At 45.6% G+C, this 19,714-nt stretch overlaps 1 protein-coding gene across 17 annotated transcripts in view; it reads right to left on the reverse strand.

Moving 5' to 3' along the window:
* The window catches only part of NBR1 (NBR1 autophagy cargo receptor), a 78,279-nt gene that overhangs the window by 4,928 nt on the left and 53,637 nt on the right, over positions 1–19,714 (reverse strand). For 11 of the 17 annotated variants that reach the window (XM_063798537.1, XM_063798538.1, XM_063798531.1 and 8 more), the window contains 14 exons: positions 17,551–17,628; positions 16,868–17,082; positions 15,895–16,062; positions 15,090–15,299; positions 13,402–13,561; positions 13,017–13,307; positions 12,154–12,303; positions 11,613–11,688; positions 10,056–10,166; positions 9,632–9,796; positions 6,120–6,564; positions 4,951–5,045; positions 4,012–4,069; positions 2,937–3,042 (listed from right to left, as the gene is read on the reverse strand). In XM_063798537.1, the coding sequence (XP_063654607.1) occupies positions 2,937–3,042; positions 4,012–4,069; positions 4,951–5,045; positions 6,120–6,564; positions 9,632–9,796; positions 10,056–10,166; positions 11,613–11,688; positions 12,154–12,303; positions 13,017–13,307; positions 13,402–13,561; positions 15,090–15,299; positions 15,895–16,062; positions 16,868–17,082; positions 17,551–17,628 (2,328 nt within the window). Of the gene's footprint in view, positions 1–2,328; positions 2,388–2,936; positions 3,043–4,011; positions 4,070–4,950; positions 5,046–6,119; positions 6,565–9,631; positions 9,797–10,055; positions 10,167–11,612; positions 11,689–12,153; positions 12,304–13,016; positions 13,308–13,401; positions 13,562–15,089; positions 15,300–15,894; positions 16,063–16,867; positions 17,083–17,550; positions 17,629–19,714 lie in introns of all 17 variants that reach the window. The other 6 variants (XM_063798542.1, XM_063798543.1, XM_063798539.1 and 3 more) reach the window with 1 other exon arrangement.

Below are 19,714 nucleotides of genomic sequence, written 5' to 3' on the forward strand. Positions count from 1 at the left end.
ATCTCTTAATTATCTTTTCTACCCTTCCTTTCCACCAATACATGGATTCTCTTAGGGATTTCCTTTTTTTTTTTTTTGAGACGGAGTCTCGCTCTGTCACCCAGGCTGGAGTGCAGTGGCATGATTTCAGCTCACTGCAACCTCTGCTTCCCAGGTTCAAGCAATTCTTCTGCCTCAGACTCCCGAGTAGCTAGGACTACAGGCACGTGCCACCACGTCCGGCAATTTTTGTATTTTTAGTAGAGATGCGGTTTCACCATATTGGCCAGGCTGGTCTTGAACTCCTGACCTCGTGATCTGCCCGCCTCGGCCTCCCAAAGTGCTGGGATTACAGGCATGAGCCACCACGCCCAACTGGATTTCTTTACTGGCTCTACCAGCCTCTACAATGTAGCCGGTAATCTTACTAAAAACAGATCTCATCATGTCAATCACTTCCTTAAAACCCTTCAATTGCTCCTCCTATTAATTAGCCTTAAAATAAAATCCAAACCTCATAACACAGCATCCTGCCTACATATTTGGTCTGTTTTTCTTTTTCTTTTTCTTTTTTTTTGAGACAGAGTCTCGCTCTGTCACCCAGGCTGAAGTGCAGTGGTGCAATCTCGGCTCACTGCAACATCCGCCTCCCAGGTTCAAGCGATTCTCCTGCCTCGGCCTCCTGAGTAGCTGGGATTACAGGCACGTCACCACGCCTAGCTAATTTTTGTATTTTTAGTAGAGATGGGGTTTCACCACGTGGGTCAGGCTGGTCTCGAACTCCTGACCTCATGATCCACCCGCCTCAGCCTCCCAAAGTGTTGAGATTACAGGCGTGAGCCACCACACCCGGCCTTGTTTTTTTTTTTTTTTTTGAGACAGGGTCTCACTCTGTCACCCACATTGGAGTTCAGTGGTGTGATCTCAGCTCACTGCAACCTCTGCCTCCCGGACTGAAGTGATCTTCCCACCTCGGCCTCTTGAGTATCTGGGACCACAGGCGTATACCACCATGCCCAGCTAATTTTTTATGTTTTTAGTAGACAGGGTTTTGCCCTGTTGCCCAAACTGGTCTTGAACTCCTGGACGCAAATAATCGACCAGCCTCGGCCTCCCAACCTGCTGGGATTACAGGTGTGAGCCACCAAGCCCAGCCAGTCTTTTTTCATCTTACTCCTCTTCTTAGACCGGATTCACACTCCATGCTCACATTTCCAAGTCTTTTTTACTGGCTACACTGTCTACAATGCCCTTTCCCTTCCTCTTTCCTGATGAACATTTACTCCGTCCTTTAGGACTCAGTTCAGGCATCATCTACCAGAAAGCCTTACTTGGGCACACCAGGCTGAAGTGTTTCATCTGTCTGATAGCACTGGCATAGTATCTTTCTTTTTTTTGAGATGGAGTCTCACTCTGTTGCCCAGGCTGGAGTGCAGTAGCACAATCTCAGCTCACTGCAAACTCCACCTCCCAGGTTCAAGTGATTCTCCTGCCTCAGCCTCCCAAGTAGCTGGGATTACAGGCACACATCACCATGCCTGGCTAATTTTTGTATTTTTAGTAGAGACGGGGTTTCATCATGTTGGCCAGGATGGTCTCGAACTCCTGACCTTGTGATCCACCCGCCTCAGCCTTCCAAAGTGCTGGGATTACAGGCATGAGCCACCACACCCGGCCAGCATAGTATCTTACTATGTACTTTAAGTATCCATGCACCTCACTTGTTTCCCATAGTTTCTGGGCAAGACTCAGTGTCTTTTTTGTTGTTGTTTTTTGAGGCAGGGTCTCACTCGGTCACCCAAGCTGGAGTGCAGTGGCTCCATTGTGGCTCACTACAGCAGCCTCAACCTCCTGTGCTCAAGTGATCCTCCCACCTTAGTTTCCCAAGTAACTGGGACTGTAGGTGCATGCCATCATACTTTTTTTTTAAGATGGAGTCTTGTTCTGTCGCCAGGCTGGAGTGCTGTGGTGCCATCTTGGCTCACTGCAAGCTCTGACTCCCTGGATCAAGCAATTCTCCTGCCTCAGCCTCCCGAGTAGCTGGGACTACAGGCGCCTGCCACCACGCCCAGCTAATTTTTGTATTTTTAGTAGAGACAGGGTTTCACCATGTTGGCCAGGATGGTCTCGATCTCCTGACCTTGTGATCCAGCCTGCCTCGGCCTCCCAAAGTGCTGGGATTACAGGTGTGAGCCACTGCACCTGGCCATACTTATCTAATTTTTAAATTTTTTTGTAGAGATGGGGGTCTCACTATGTTGCCCAGGCTGGTCTCAAACTCCTGGGCTCAAGCAGTCCTCCCACCTTGGCCTCCCAAAGTACTAGGATTACAGGTAAGAGCCACCATACCTGGCCAAGAACTGGTGTTTTATTCATGCCATAGTGCCAACACCTGGAATAGCTTCTCTCTATAGAAAATATTAATAGATCATCAATAATACATTCTTCTCTTTTCTTCCCTTAAGTAACTTGGCTAAAGTCATATAGTTAGAAAGTGGCAGAGTTGGCCAGGTGCGGTGGCTCACGCCTGTAATCCCAGCACCTTGGGAGGCCGAAGCGGGAAGATCACGAGGTCATAAGATCGAGACCATCCTGGCTAACACGGTGAAACATCGTCTCTACTAAAAAATACAAAAAATTAGCTGGGTGTAGTGGCAGGCGCCTGTAGTCCCAGCTACTCGGGAGGCTGAGTCAGGAGAATGGTGTGAACCCAGGAGGTGGAGCTTGCAGTGAGCCGAGATCGCGCCACTGCACCCCAGCCTGGGCAACAGAGCGAGACTTCGTCTCAAAAAAAAAAAAAAATAAGTGGCAGAGTTGTGTTGTGTGTTAACTGAAGACTAAATCTAAAGCCTATGCCCTTTCCACAATGCCATGTTACTCTTCAACCCAGACAGATGCCATCACTTTCACTGGTGACATGGAGTTGAGATTCAGGAAAATAAAACACACACACTGACCTGTGCAGTGACTGGTGGCCCAGCAAACAGGGCCTTGTATGCAGAGGCAGCAACAGACAAAGCCCCCTTCACCAGTCCTCCAGCAATGCTGCTCCCATGATGGTGCCTGCAGAGGAAAACCAAATTATCTCCCCAAACAAACACAAATCATTACCTTTTTACAAGATAATCTGGGCTCTAATCCTTGGAAGAAAATAAGATTTCCTTAAGAGAAAAAATTAGATGGAAAAAGAGAACACAATTGCTTTCATTATCAGCTTTATAGCTACAGATCATGGTTTGATGGAGGGCCCAGCTCTACTGGTGCAAGATAGGGGCACTGCAGGAAACACACCACTCTGGTAACCATGACGGCTCTCACTCCTAGCTGAAAATTAATGTGATCGAGGACACACAAGGATATTAACAGTTTGTCTGCTCAATTATTCTCTCAGAGAAAACACCTTGCAAAGGAAATGTGATTTTCTGGACACTGGCCTAATATGAGTGGAAGCAGAGAACCAGGTATGTCCAAGAAAAAATTATTTAAATGTATACTGGGCTTAACCTTTCTACCTTTTCCCCAGTGCTAAGAGTGAGGTAATTTGTGGACATTATTTCCTTGTCTGAAACATAAAACACTCTTTTTTTTTTTTGATGTTGTTTCACTTGTTAGCCAGGCTGGAGTGCAATGGTGCAATCTCAGTTCACTGCAACCTCCGCCTCCTGGGTTCAAGCAATTCTCCCACCTCAGCCTCCTGAGTAGCTGGGATTACAGGTGCCCGCCACCATGCCTGGCTAATTTTTGTATTTTTAGTAGAGATGGGGTTTCGCTATGTTGGCCAGGCTGATCTTGAACTCCTGACCTCATGATCCACCCGCCTCGGCCTCCCAAACAGAACACTCTTAAACATCAGCTTTAGCCATTTGTTCAGTGTTGCTCAAAGCCTTTAGAAGAAACAAGAATAAGACGGAACAAAGGCTCCCCTTCTCTGCTCTCTGAAGATGGGTACATACTGTGAGAGGCTCTTTTAAGCAGAAGGAATACAAGAATATCCACCTGCTTCTGAAAAAAGAGACTGCACAAGGTTGTTACCTTGAGTGGTCATAGCTCTTCTGTCTGCTGTTTACAAGTCCTGATGAGCCTCTGGGCTCTAAAAGCAAAAGAGCTGTTGGTTAGATGCAGCATCCATAAGCACCTACTGTTTCCTAACTCACAGCAAGGCTATTATTGAGGCAGGTGGCAATCTGATCACAGTGTTTGAAGTCTTTTTTTTTTTTTTTTTTAAAGTATTTGGGAAGTTTTAAGGGTAGTTTAAGTGATAAGGAGAAACTGTCCAGAAATGCAATGCAAGATGATTGTTTATTGAATCAGAAAAATCAACTCTATAATCCTAACACACTGATATATTTTGTAGTAAGAAAACAGACTCACAGCCATTAGAAACCTGCTGAACTGCTAGTCAGGAAAGGGGGAGATGGAGCTGGAACCTAGATTGTTTGGCTCCAAAGCCTGTGTTCTTTCCACTACCTCTATGAGGTCTAACAATATATTCAGCCAGAGAATAGAAATTAGAGTATGCAGGAGGAGCATGGAGAGAGTGAAGGGCAAGTTTTTTTTTTTTGTTTTTTTTTTAAGACGGAGTCTCGCACTGTTGCCTGGGCTGGAGTGCAATGGTGTGATCTCGGCTCACTCCAACCTCCGCCTCCCAGATTCATGTGATTCTCCTGCCTCAGCCTCCCAAGTAGCTGGGATTACAGGTGCCCGCCACCATGCCTGGCTAATTTTTGCTATTTTTTAGTAGAGACAGGGTTTCACTATGTTGGCCAGGCTGGTCTCGAACTCCTGACACTATGATCCGCCTGCCTTGGCCTCCCAAAGTGTTGGGATTACAGGTGTGAGCCACCACGCCCGGCCTGTGAAGGGCAAGTTTCTAAAAACCACCAAGAATCACGAAGAGAGAGAGGCTATTTATACCTGGTTTCCATTAGACAGGAGCAGAGAAAAAGAGAAAAAGCTTAGGCTGATCATTACCTCCTCTGATCTGATCAGGGACTGAAGAAACTTCTGGTATGGTAACTGGTAAATCCACTCCTGGGGAACCATGATGATGTACACAAGGAGAGCTCCTTTCAGAAAGACACAATATGGAAAGTAAATTGAAAAGGCACTTATGGCAACAGTGGAGAAATAGTAAACACAGCACAGCAGTGCCAAATTCTCTACAGAGGCTTCACATTTCTGATCCAGATCACATGTCTGGATTTAGGGTTCCATCATAAGGGCTACATTCTACCCCATTTTCCTCTTTAGCCACAGGCAAGCTAGAAATGTTGGCTTCAGTCTGGTCATGTCCCCACCTACATCAAGTGGTGTCAATAAACGGAAATGTCTAGCTTTTGGGGAGAATGGTTTACATTATAGTCAAGGCTCCAGCATTTTCCCTACTATTAGGAGACAAGAATGATTCAGATAGATTCACCAGAGAATTAAAAATAATTTGTTTGGTTTTATAGTGTTTTTTCCCATAATGGATTTAACTTCCTAATTATGACTGTTTGGGTTGAGTTTTTGCTGCCTTTACTGAAGAGTCAATAAAACAAGGAGGGAAGGTCCAGGGATGTTTGTGTTTAAAAACTGGCTCTCAGCCAGGCATAGTGGCTCACACCTGTAATCCCAGCATTTTGGGAGACCCAGGCAGTTGGATCGCTTAAGGCCAGGAGTTCAAGACCAGCCTGGACAACGTGGCAAAACCCCGCTTCTACAATAAATACAAAAATTAGCTAGGTGTGGTGGCCCATGCCTATAGTCCCAGCTACTCAGGGGGCTGAGGTGGGAGGATTGCTTGAGCCTCAGAGGCAGAGGTGGCAGTGAGCCAAGATTGTGCCACTGCACTCCAGCCTGGGCAACAGACTGAGACCCTGTCTCAAAAAAAAAAAAAAAACACAACAAGCTCTCAATAATCAAAATATAAGCAGACAGACTATACTCGGATAATTTAAGGCCAACTAAAACAAATATTTCTTTAAATCCAGAATCCACAAATACTGGGAAATACAACTTTTATTCATCTAAATTCAGACTTTACTATGGAAAATAGTCTCTTTCCATACTGAGGAAAAATCAGGTTTTGAGATCAGGTCGATTCCTCTCTTTATTTCTCCTCTGAAGAACACCCCAGCTGAGGGGGCTGTGAGTGGTACCTGGGCAGTGACGGTGGAAGCTCCACTACCTCTGGGATTAGGGGCACTGTTTCCAGAGTCTGTGAGGTCGTGAGGATGTCACTTATGCTGTGCTCCTGTGGCTGGTTCTCCCCTCCAGGGAGTCTCTCCCCAGCCTCAGCTGGTTCCTGCCCAGCCTCAACCCCAGGCTCGCCTTCAGCACCTCGCTCCAGGCCTGGCTGTGAGAGCGCAGAGCTGTACATAGAATCCCCCAGGGGGCGGCTGGTATCAAAGCACTCAGGCAGGATGATGATGTAATCCTCTGAGGAAGCAGAGGACTGACTTTGAACTTCATCTTTGAGCTCATCCTCCTCCTCCTCCTCATCCTCCTCATCCTCCTCTTCCTCCATGACAGCTTCTTCCTCTGCGATATGGATAATCTCCTCCCTCTCATTTCCAAGTGGTCCTTCAGGCAAGGCAAATGTCACTAAAGGATGAAAGCAACCAATTTTAAGGTGGAAGCTAAAAGCAGGCCTAAGTACTATCCTTACTTGGTAAAGCCTTGTGGATCACCAGCTAGAATTATGAAAGCCAGAGGAGAGGGAAGAACTAATGGGAAGGGCTGGTTCTGGAACTATGACCATATTCTAAGTTTGAAGACTATGCAAAACAAAATAGAATCAAAGCTCACAGAAACAAGGTAGGCAGAAACACTCAGGTTTCCAAGAAGCTCTATGAATCATAAAAGGAGGCAGCTCCATCCCTTTTTTCCTTTTTATGTGATGGTTAATATACTGAGTAGAGTTTAAACCAAAACTGATACACTAACAGTGCTATAAAAAGAGAAAAAGTTAGGAGATGAGTATTGCAGGATTATATGTCTATCTCCTCCTCTTCTTTACAAAGATGATGCAGTCATGGGAGAAAACTGGCCAATCATGTTTGAGGGGGTAAAAAAGGATAGAAAAAAGCTACCCAGGGCCAGGCACGGTGGCTCACGCTTGTAATCCCAGCACTTTGGGAGGCCAACGTGGGCAGATCATGAGGTCAGGATATCAAGGCCATCCTGGCTAACACAGTGAAACCCCAACTCTACTAAAAATACAAAAAAATTACCCGGGCATGGTGGCGGGCGCCTGTAGTGCCAGCTACTCGGGAGGCTGAGCAGGAGAATGGTGTGAACCTGGGAAGGCAGAGGTTGCAGTCAGCCGAGACCGCGCTGCTGCACTCCAGCCTGGGCGACAGAGACTGTGTCCCCCCAAAAAAAAAAAAAGCTACCCAGGCCAGGTGTGGTGGCTTACGCCTAAAATCCCAGCACATTGGGAGGCCAAAGCAGGCAGACTGCTTGAGCTCAGAAGTTTGGGACCAGCCTGGGCAACGTGGCGAAATCCCATCTCTACAAAAAAAAAAAAAATTTAGCTCATTGTGGTAGCATGTGGCTGTGGTCCCAGTTGATTGGGAAACAGAGGTAGGGGGAGCCCAGGATGTTGTGGCTGCAATGAGCCATAAACTTGCTACTCGCACTTTAGCCTGGGCGAGAGTGAGACCTTATCTCAAAAAAAAAAAAAAAAAAAAAATTACCCATAAATCCTATCAGAATAACAGCTGTGAACATTTTGGTACTGTCTTTCCAGACCTTTTTGTTATGTATTTGTACACACATGTGGAAAAAAATATAAAGATATACATGACTGATTGATTTGAGATGGAGTCTCACTCTGTTGCCCAGGCTGAAGTGCAGTAGCATGATCTCAGCTCACTGCAAGCTCCGCCTCCCAGGTTCACACCATTCTCCTGCCTCAGCCTCCCAAGTAGCTGGGATTACAGGTGCGCCCGCCACCACACCCAGCTTATTTTTTGTATTTTTAGTAGAGATGGGGTTTCACCGTGTTAGCCAGGATAGTCTTCATCTCCTGACCTCATGATCCGCCCACCTCGGCCTCCCAACGTGCTGGGATTACAGGTATGAGCCACCGCACCTGGCCACATGTACACTTTATTTTTTTTTTTTTTAGACGGAGTCTCGCTCTGTCACCCAGGCTGGAGTGCAGTGGTGCGATCTCAGCTCACTGCAACCTTGGCTTCCCGGGTTCAAGCAGTTCTCCTGCCTCAGCGTCTTGAGTAGCTGGATCACAGGCACACGCTACCACGCCCAGCTAATTTTTGTATTTTTAGTAGAAATGGGGTTTCTCCATGTTGGTCAGGCTGGTCTCAAACTCCTGAGCTTGTGATCTGTCCGTCTCGGCCTCACAAAGTGCTGGGATTACAGGCGTGAGCCACTGCGCCTGGCCTTACATGTATACTTTAAACAAAAGTAAGATAAATAATATTTAAAGATATAGGTCAAATTTGATTATAATAAAGAGATTCTCCAATATTATTTTGACATAGTATATTTGAATTTTTGGATACTTCTTAAAATATATGCTATTGGTTCTATCTATCTGATACCTAGAAGTTTCTGTTATAAAGGTGTTTATTCCTTTTTTTTTTTTGAGACGGAGTTTCACTCTTGTTGCCAGGCTGGAGTGCAATGGCGCCATCTCGGCTAACCACAGCCTTCGCCTCCCAGGTTAAAGTGATTCTCCTGCCTCAGCCTCCCAAGTACCTGGGATTACAGGCATGTAATCCTTGGCATGTAGCCACCACGCCTGGCTAATTTTTAGTATTTTTAGTAGAGATGGGGTTTCTCCATGTCGGTCAGGCTGGTCTCGAACTCCCAACCTCAGGTGATTCACCCGCCTCAGCCTCATAAAGTGCTAGGATTACAAGGGTGAGCCACTGTGCCCGGCCTATAAAGGTATTTATTACAGCAGAATTTAACCTTGAGAAACTTTGTTGGTACTCCTGCTTCTATCCACTGTTTCTGGGACTGCTGCCCTTGGAGAAAGCAGACAACTCAGCTACCCATAGGGGTCTCTGCTAAGGAGCTCTGTCAAATTACAGGAAGATTCCTTACTGCAGAATCCAGGCAGCACAACTGGCTGCTATTCCACTGTGGAATGCAGCTGTAATTCTGCCCCTGAGAAGATGGAGAAATGAGTATGATGGCTTCTTTACTCCTGATGCTCTAATTAGAACAGTCAGGTAGCATACGTAGAGTCTAAAGACACAAACAAGATCAGAATTTCTTTTTTTTTTTGAGACGGAGTCTCGCTTTGTCGCCCAGGCTAGAGTGCAGTGGCGCAATCTTGGCTCACTGCAAGCTCCGCCTCCCGGGTTCATGCCATTCTCCTGCCTCAGCCTCCCGAGTAGCTGGGACTACAGGCGCCCGCCACGTCGCCAGGCTAATTTTTTGTATTTTTAGTAGAGACGGGATTTCACCATGTTAGCCAGGATGGTCTTGATCTCCTGACCTTGTGATCCGCCTGCCTTGGCCTCCCAAAGTGCTGGGATTACAGGCTTGAGCCACCACGCCCCGCCAAGATCAGAACTTCTAACTAAGATCACTCTCCCTTCAGTCTCAGTGAAGAAGAGCACATCTAACTAGTCAAGTCTGGCAGTCACAATTCAGGTGCCACCCTGCTAGGTAGGGGAAATGCAAGGACACTCACTCTGCAAGGACTTCTGTCTGCAAGGAGGGTTGTGGTCTGGGGCAGCATCCAAGGTAAGGGATCGGATTACTGTCTCACACACAAACTGGGTCCCACTCAGGTCTTCTTCTGCTTCCTCCACAGAAGCAATGTTCTCAGCCTTCCTCTTTACTGACACCATAGAATCTGAAAGACACACGAACCTTATCTGCACTGGGTGTTTAAAGTGCTGAGGAACATTCACCAGTCATTTCCCATGCTAAAACTAAACCAAGGAATAGCTGCTATCTGTGCCATGTGAAGGTGAGGAGACTTCAAAACATGAGATGCTACAGAAAGCAAGCCCATTTACATGCTAAGGTAGGGTCAGTAGGGGATAGCTGTAAAATAGGGTATGATATGGAAAGGGAGGATGCAAATACTTTACAAATGTTTAATCCCTTACCAGGAAGTGCTTTAAATCCTGCCCCTTCATTCTCTTCCTCTATCTGCCCCAAGCCTGGCTTCTCTATTAAAGGACTGTCATGTGGCAGAGGAGACATGCAGGGAGTCATATCTGGAGAATGAAGACAGGAGAACCATCAATCAAGAGAAAGCATCATATCATCAACAGTCAGTGTCCAGAAGTAGCAGTTTGTAGGCTTCTTGCCTCCCGCAGGGCTAAAATAAACCAAGATATGCTTTGAGGTCTGTTACAAAAAATTTCTCCAGACCAGTAAGTATGCAAAATATCTCAGATCAATCAATGCAGGAAGAATCACAGTTATTTAGCCTGGAAAGCTGTGGCCAAGACACAAAACCATGAACATAAAGGAACAAAAGGACACAAGTATCTAGAGGGAAAAAAGAGAAGAGGATTCCTTTATAGTGGAAAAGCCTTGCACGAACTTGTTTTATTGCTTTTTTTTTTTTTTTTTTGAGATGCAGTCTTGCTCTGTCACCCAGGCTAGAATGCAGTGGCACAATCTCAGCTCACTGCAACCTCCGCCTCCCAGGTTCAAGCAACTCTCTGCCTCAGCCTCCCGAGTAGCTGGGATTACAGGCACCTGCCACCATGCCTGGCTAATTTTTGTATTTTTAGTAGAGATGGGGTTTCACCATCTTGGCCAGGCTGGTCTTGAACTTCTGACCTTGTGATCCACCAGCCTTGGCCTCCCAAAGTGCTGGGATTACAGGCGTGAGCTACCGTGCCCAGCCTCTTTTTTTTGTTTGTTTTTTGAGATTGGGTTTCACTCTGTCGTCCAGGCTGGAGAGCAATGGCACAATCCTGGCTCACTGCAGCCTCTGCCTCCTGGGATCAGGAGATTCTCCCACTTCAGTCTCCCTGGTAGCTGGGACCACAGGTGCAGGCCGCCATGCCAAGCTAATTTTTTTTTTTTTTTTTTTTTTTGAGACGGAGTTTTGCTCTTGTTGTCCTGGCTGGAGTGCAATGGTGCAATCTCAGCTCACCACAACCTCCGCCTTCTGGGTTCAAGCAATTCTCCCGCCTCAGCCTCCCGAGTAGTTCGGATTACAGGCATGTGCCACCATGCCCAGCTAATTTTGTATTTTTAGTAGAGAAGGGGTTTCTCCATGTTGGTCAGGCTGGTCTCAAACTTCCGACCTCAGGTGATCTGCCCGTCTCAGCCTCCCAAAGTGCTGGGATTACAGGCGTGAGCCACCGTGCCTGGCCACACCCAGCTAATTTTTAAAAGTAATTTTTGTAGAGATGGGGGTTTCACCATGTTGCCCAGGCTGGTCTCAAACCCTGGCCTCAAGTGATCCTCCTGCCTTGGCCTCCCAAAGAGCTGGGATTATAGACACGAGCCACCATGCCCAGCATGTTGTTACTTTTGACAAAGGACAGGAAAGAAGGAAAACGGATCCATGATTGCTGCTTTACTATCCTACTGTGGGAGAAATCCTTGCCATTTCCTCAGAATAAAACACTACCAGTGTCTAGGCTGTGGTACTTTTGGGCCTATTAGTAAGACGAACAAGATGAAATGAGTGACATTCTTACCCACAGGGGTGTTGTGGGGCACTCTCTCCAACTCTTGAACAATGTTTATATCCAACAGCTCAAAGGACAGCAGGTCCTATAAAAAAAAGACAATGTTAGGCTGTTTGGAGTGCATGCTGGAGCGATGTCTTGATGGGACCTGTAGACCATTTCCACATCATTTTGCATTCAACTCTGTTCAAATTCATGCCTGTCCCCAGACAAGTGAAAACAAGAAGAGTTAAATGGGAATTAGATGTTGAAATAACCCAATAGCAGGAAAGAGAAAATGCAGCAGGTATGAAGGAGAATTAGCTAGGCCAAGGTGAAGAGGCAACTAAAGGGAGTTTGTGGGGAAGTACAGGATTGAGTTCCCAATTCAAAGAGGAAACATCTAGTTTACAAACTTGCTTCCATGGGTGATCTCCTTCCCATTAAATATACCTGACTAGATCAAAGTGGGCATATCTCTGATTTCCTGATTACCACCTATGGCTCTACCACCTTCTCTCCTGTGCTCTCTCCCTCTGTCCCTTGCCCTTCAAAGTGCTGAATCTTCCACCTGGGCAGTCAGAAGATCCACAGATGGGATGTAGAGCTCCCTCTCACTGGCAACATTTTTTGCCTTCTGTGGGATGCAGGCTGCTGTCCCTTCTGTCTGCTCAGTCACTTCACCAAGCTGTCTTTCTTCTTTAGCCAGAAGAAAAGTTTCCTATAGAGACAAACCATTGAGACAAATTTTAGGCCTTCAACAGAACTGAAGAGGCAGGCTGACAATGCCCCCAAAAATAAAAACGCTGCTGTACCTCCATATTTTAAAAAACTATATGTTTTTGATATATTTTTACAGTTATAGAAAAAGTTGTAAAAACAGCAGAGAGAATTCACATTCCCCAGCTTCCCCTAATGACGATAACTTATATTAACTATAATAGTCAAAACCAGAAAATTAACATTGGATAACTTTAAGCAGTAAACACTCTGCCCCACTAATACAGAGAAATTGCATTAAAAAACTGTGCACTAAGTAGCAACCAGGGCGAGACTTCATTAGTATTTAGGGAACATACACAGGGTATTTCAGGAGAGATGGATGTTAAGGAGTAAAGCTATCAGTTCAGCAGTTCCACAGGCCAGCCCAGGCCAGGAGTCCCTTTTTCCCTTGTGCAGCCAACAGGCTGACCATGCAACATCACAAAGAGGTACAAAAGTATTCAGTATGCAGCAAGACCCTAAAGACGCTAAAACAAACACCCTAAGGAAGAGGCCAAATATCAGCATAGAAATGTGTTGGGGCGGGGGGAGATGCTAACCTTTCAAGGTTTCTGGAAAACAACCAGCTATGAGTGGGTTCTTTTAGTTTTAGCCATCTCCTCTCTAACTAAGATTTGGATACTAGGCCAAAGCCTGTTAGTCAATGCTCACCTCTTGCTGGCAGGTGAGATCATCAGTTTTGCTTGAGCTGATCATGCCCTTTTCAATGTTATCAGGGCTCTCTTCAGAGGGGAAAGGATCTACTATGATACTGCACCAGACCCGAGGCCCAAATTGCTGGCCTTTGTGAGAAAGACGCCAATGGGAAGTATACGTTCCCTCCAAGGCTGGGGCAATGAACTCCACAGATACAACTCCCACATGGCCGGCCTTGAGGCAGGGAACCAAAACATCCTTCTTTTCTGTGGAAGCCAAAGTCAGGTTTCCCCACATGAACTTGAGCTGAAAAGAACAGTAAGAAGAGAAAGCAAGCTTGTCAGCTGAGCACTCTGCCACTTCAAATCACCTCATCTTTGCATTTTGTGGGAAAAATTACCTTTGTGTCTGCACTCCACTTTACATTTCCTGTATTTTTCATCCTCCAGTGTTTGATAAACTTGGTTCCTGGCTGAAGGTGAGTCCCATCAGGCAAATTCTCATCCACAAATGCTGCACTGAGCATTGGCATAACGGAGGTACAGGGCTGCAAAGGGAGCCTGAACAGAAATTCAGATGCTTAGTCACTTGCTGTTGGGTGTGAAGGCTTCTGAATACCTCACACTAGCTTGAGAGTCTGACTGTGACTCTTGAAAATGTGCTAACCCATTTGCCTTAAAAATAATACTGATATTACTAGTATAGGACCACATATTAGAAACAATAAATTTTCTGACAAACTTAAAACAATAAAACAAAACAGAGGATAGGTCTCACTCCTGAGCTAAAAAAGTCATGGTAAGAGTAATTAAAAGGGCCTATAAATACAACACCTAGAGAGTCAGGCTTTTAACACATTTGTTCCTTTTGCTTCAATTCCAGATTGCCTCCAATGAAGAGAGGGACCCCGCCATTTTGAACTTTAGCAGTTTCTATCTTTCTGAAGAAGGAAACAAAACAAGTGTCAAAAATAACTACGAAACTTGGCCAGGCGCGGTGGCTCACGCCTGTCATCCCAGCACTTTGGGAGGCCAAGGCAGATGGATCACGAGGTCAGGAGATCGAGACCATCCTGGCTAACACGGTGAAACCCTGTTTCTACTAAAAAATACAAAAAATTAGCTGGGTGTGGTGGCGGGCACCTGTAGTCCCAGTTACTCGGGAGGCTGAGGCAGGAGAATGGCGTGAACCCAGGAGGTGGAGCTTGCAGTGAGCCGAGATCGCGCCCCTGCACTCCAGCCTGGGCAACAGGCGAGACTCCAAGACTCCGTCTCAAAAACAAAACAAACAAAAAACTACCAAACCACCCTTTAATAATACTAAGACCACGCCAGGCAGGCGCAGTGGCTCACACCTGTAATCTCACCATTTTGGGAGGCCAAGGTGGGCGGATTCATGAGGTCAGGAGTTCGAGACCAGCCTGACCAACAGGATGAAACCCCGTCTCTACTGAAAAAATACAAAAATTAGCCGGGCATGGTGGCATGCACCTGTAATCCTAGCTACTCAGGAGGCTGAGGCAGGAGAATCACTTGAACCCGGGAGGCAGAGGTTGCAGTGAGCCTAGATCATGCCACTGCACTCCAGCCTGGGCGACAGAGCGAGACTCCATCTCAAAAAAAAAAAAAAAAAAGCCGGGTGCTGTGTGGCTCATGCCTGTAATCCCAACACTTTGGGAGTCCAAGGCGGGCGGATCACGAGGTCAAGAGATCGAGACCATCCTGGCTAACACGGTGAAACCCCATCTCTACTAAAAATACAAAAAATTAGCCAGGCGTGGTGGCGGGTGCTTGTAGTCCCAGCTACTCAGGAGGCTGAGGCAGGAGAATGGCGTGCACCCGAAGGCAGAGCTTGCAGTGAGCCGAGATCGCACCACTGCACTACCGCCTGGGTGACAGAGCAAGACTCTGTCTCAAAAAACAAACAAAAAAAAAAAAAACAAAAAAAAAAATACTAAGACCAGATAATGGAAAGTTTTAAAGATTTAGGTGTTAAGGGCTACCAATAAATAAGACGGAAGTTGGTTGAAGTTCCAGTTTCAGAGAGCTGGGCCTAAAGTTTTGGCTCCCACCCCAGCCCTGGGCTTACATCAGGGTATTAGACTGGAGCAAGCTCTCAGGTCGGCCTAAAGGAGACTTGGGGCTCTGGAGTCCATGGATTGAATTCCACAGGTGAATTTTCCTATGGAGTTTAAGCTGCTTTTTAAGTTCCTTGACCTCTGCTTTACGTTGTTTCTTCTCAGCTCGCAACCTTTGCTTTTCTGCTTTAAGAAAGTTCTTATCAACCTGTTTCTGGAGCCTGTGAGATAATAAAAACAAGTCTTAAAAGAAAGTCACAAATAAATTCTGAAGCTATGTGGAGCCAATTGCAATTTCCATCAGTGTCAGCTTCCAGTTTAATTTCTTTTTTTGTTTTAGAATTAGGGTCTCACTCTGTCATGTAGGCTGGAGTACAGTGGTGTAATCATGGCTCCCTTCCACCTCATATTCCTGGGCTCAAGCAATCTGCTCACCTCAGACTCCCAAGTAGCTGAAACTATAGGTACGCACCACCACGCCTGGCTAATTTTTAAATTTTTTTTGTAGAGGCGGGATCTTGCTATGTTGCCCAGGCTGGTCTCAAATATTTGGCTTCAAGCACTCCTCCCACCTTAGCCCCTCAAGTTGCTGAGATAACAGTTATGGGCCATTGTGCCCAGCCTACTTTAGTTTCTTAATTTCTTTTTATAGCTATTATTTCTATTTCACTAACTTTGGATAACTGTCTTCATTATTGCACATCAATTGAAAATGAGCAGAACTAAGGAGACTATGTGTAGTTTTGTGATTCATACCTTGTCACCAGAACCAAGAAGTCAATCAGAGAATAAGCATCTCCATGTAGAGGGTTTTACCTGACTTGTTCCAGAGCAGCAGGAAGACGAGGAGTAGAGTACTTTGAGTGACAGAACGGTTCAGAGGAGCCCACAACAGGTCTCCGCAACTTCAGCAGGACGTGGTTAGTGTCATGGCCATATGGCCCTGCTTCACAATCTTCACAGATATTGTAGGATGGGCATAGGCTGTGGGGAAAGAATGGCACAATACACAATGGCAGAATAGGAAGTACCTGGGGTAGGGAGATATAAGACCATACTTCTATGTTTGCTCCAGTACCAACTAGCAGGTAACCTGAGCATGCCATCTGACTATGCCATGCCTCAATTTTCCTCATTAATAAAATTAGGATAATAACACTTAACCCATATCCATTTTAAATGAAAATCTATGGGAGGAAGGTAAGATGTGAAAGTACATGGGGCCAGGCACAGTGGCTCATGTCTGTAATCCCAGCACTTTGGGAGGCCATGGAGAAGAGGATCATTTGAGTCCAGGAGTTTGAGACTAGCCTGGGCAATATAGGGAGACCCCATCTCTAAAAAAATAATTAAAAGGCAGTCTGTGATCCCAGCTACTTGGCAGGCTGAAGTGGGAGGATTGTCTGAGCCTGGGAGGGTGAGGCTGCAGTGAACCATGATTGCACCCTGCACTCCAGCCTGGGTGACAGAGACCCTGTCACCAAAAAAAAAAAAAAAAGGCATTTGGAACAACCGAGGAACTACCCTTAGCGATCTAATTTTGTCCGTTCAGGGGAACATAATTTTGCCTGGCTTTGCTAATCCAAATGCACATTTGAACACAACAATCTGAACAGTTACAACACACAAAGCATGTGGGTGAAGAGTAGCTTGTGCTTCCAACTCACAGCTACAACACCTAATGCTCAGAAACAGGGTACAATTAATTTCCCTTTACCTACACAGAAAGCCAGGGAGGTAAAAGCTGTAAGGTCTATCACTAGCTAGCTACTCCCAAGCAACTGCTTACCTACACTGGTAGCGGACACCAACAATCCTTCTTTGGCAGTTGTTGCAAGCAATATGCCAGCTGAACTGGTTTTCTGGCAAAAACAATGTTTCTTCTGAAGTAGGCATTGAGACTTCTGAGGGACAAGAACCCAAGGATGGGTTCTGGAGGACAAGCTTTTCATGTAATTTCTGTTCAAGCTTCTCAACCGTTTCGTTAACCACTTGTTCTCTGAACTAGAATATGGAGCAGAAGGTAGGGAAAAAACTCAGTTCCAATATCAGAAAAAAATGTGAAGATATCAATAGATCTGAAACCTAACTGTCTCTGGTATAATACAAAAACACAATAAACAACTGCTACTGAATAGACAGAAACATAGCAAAAGGTCTATTCCTTCCACAGCTAAACTGGTTTGAAGAAAATATCAAAACATCCTTTTGATAAGTAAATTTCTAACTTTTTCTCAAGCAGAGATTTGTCCCTCTCCCTTACATGCTTAGAATTAGACTCCCTCTTTTTCTGACACTTCACTGCAAAGGTTAGAGCTTTCTCGACTGGAACTGTTCTAAGTTTGGAAATTATAAGCTACCACTCTTCACCTGTACTAGAGGCAGCAGCCACCTGGGTTCAGTTTTCTATTTCTTCCACATTCCACCTGTGCCAACACCACAGTTAAAACCCAAGCGAGAGAGAACACTCACCGTCTCCAGGTAGCTTGTGAACCAGTCTGGGGGCTTGTCTTGAGGCTGGTCTGTGTCACATGGAACAAGTGGAAACGACTGGGAGAAAACCCAAGCCGAGATGTTAGAGGTTACTTTTTCTATTTAAAATACTTTTCCTGGAGTGTATTATTTTGAGGTTTCTTTTGTGAAATCATACAAGTATATAATTTTTTAAAAAGTCAGAGTATGAAGGCGTACTAAAGGAAAACAAAGTCTCTAGCCTGCTCCCTTTCTACAGAAGTAAACTATTACCAGTTTCAAAAGTCAGAGAGAGGAGCACACTAATTCCCAAATCTCTGATAAATGTGCAAATCTTACAACAAAGACAATGAGAAATAAATCTAGAAATTGGATAGACTGAAACAGGCAATGGGGAAAGGATTCCCTATTTAATAAACGGTGCTGGGAAAACTGGCTAGCCATATGCAGAAAACTGAAACTGGACCCCTTCCTTACACCTTATACAAAAATTAACTCAAGGTGGATTAAAGACTTAAACATAAGATCTAAAACCATAAAAACCCTAGAAGAAAACCTAGGCAATACCATTTAGGACATAGGCAGGGGCAAAGACTTCATGACTAAAACACCAAAAGCAATGGCAACAAAAGCCAAAATTGACAATGGGATCTAATTAAACTAAAGAGCTTCTGCACAGCAAAAGAAACTATCATCAGAGTGAACGGGCAACCTACACAATGAGAGAAAACTTTTGCAATCTATCCATCTGACAAAGGGCTAATATCCAGAATCTATAAGGAACTTAAACAAATTTACAAGAAAAAAACAACCCCATCAAAAAGTGGGTAAAGGATATGAACAGACACTTCTCAAAAGAAGACATTTATTCGGCCAACAAACCTATGAAAAAAAGCTCATCATCACTGGTCATTAGAGAAATGCAAATCAGGCCGGGCGCAGTGGCTCACGCCTGTAATCCCAGCACTTTGGGAGGCTGAGGCGGGTGGATCACGAGGTCAGGAGATCAAGACCATTCTGGCTAACATGTTGAAACCCCATCTCTACTAAAAATACAAAAAAATAGCTGGGCGTGGTAGTGGGCGCCTGTAATCCCAGCTACTCGAGAGGCTGAGGCAGGAGAATGGCGTGAACCCGGGAGACAGAGCTTGCAGTGAGCCGGGATTGCACCACTGCACTCCAGCCTGGGCGACAGAGTGAGACTCCATCTCAAAAAAAAAAAAAAAAAGAGAAATGCAAATCAAAACCACAATGAGATACCATCTCACACCAGTTAGAATGGCAATCATTAAAAAGTCAGGAAACAGGGCTGGGCATGGTGGCTCACGCCTGTACTCCCAGCATTTTGGGAGGCCGAGGTGGGCGGATCACAAGGTCAGGAGTTCCAGACCAGTCTCACCAACATACTGAAACCCTGTCACTGCTAAAAATACAAAAAATTAGCCAGGTGTGGTGGTGTGTGCCTGTAATCCCAGCTACTCGGGAGGCTGAGGCAGGAGAATCACGTGAACCTGGGAGGCAGAGGTTGCAGTGAGCCAAGATCACGCCACTGTACTCCAGCCAGGGCGAAGGTGCAAGACTCTGTCTCAAAAAAAAAAAAAAAAAAAAAAAAAACTCAGGAAATAATAGATGTTGGAGGCCGGGCGCGGTGGCTCACGCCTGTAATCCCAGCACTTTGGGAGGCCAAGGCGGGCGGATCATGAGGTCAGGAGATCGAGACCATCCTGGCTAACACGGTGAAACCCTGTCTCTACTAAAAATAAAAAAAATTAGCTGGGCGTAGTGGCAGGTGCCTATAGTCCTAGCTACTCAGGAGGCTGAGGCAGGAGAATGGTGTTAACCCGGGAGGCAGAGCTTGCAATAAGCCGAGATCGCGCCACTGCACTCCAGCCTGGGCAACAGAGCGAGACTCCGTTTCAAAAAAAAGAAATAATAGATGTTGGAGAGGATGTGGAGAAATAGAATGCTTTTACACTGTTGGTGGGAGTGTAAATTAGTTCAACCATTGTTGAAGACACTGTGGCGATTCCTCAGGGATCTAGAACCAGAAATACCATTTGACCCAGCAATCCCATTACTGGGTATATACCCAAAGGGTTATAAATCATTCTGCTATAAAGACACATGCAAACGTATGTTTATTGCAGCACTATTCACAATAGCA

The sequence above is a fragment of the Pan troglodytes genome, chromosome 19, assembly GCF_028858775.2.
Source record: "Pan troglodytes isolate AG18354 chromosome 19, NHGRI_mPanTro3-v2.0_pri, whole genome shotgun sequence".
Taxonomy (NCBI): Eukaryota; Metazoa; Chordata; class Mammalia; order Primates; family Hominidae; genus Pan; species Pan troglodytes.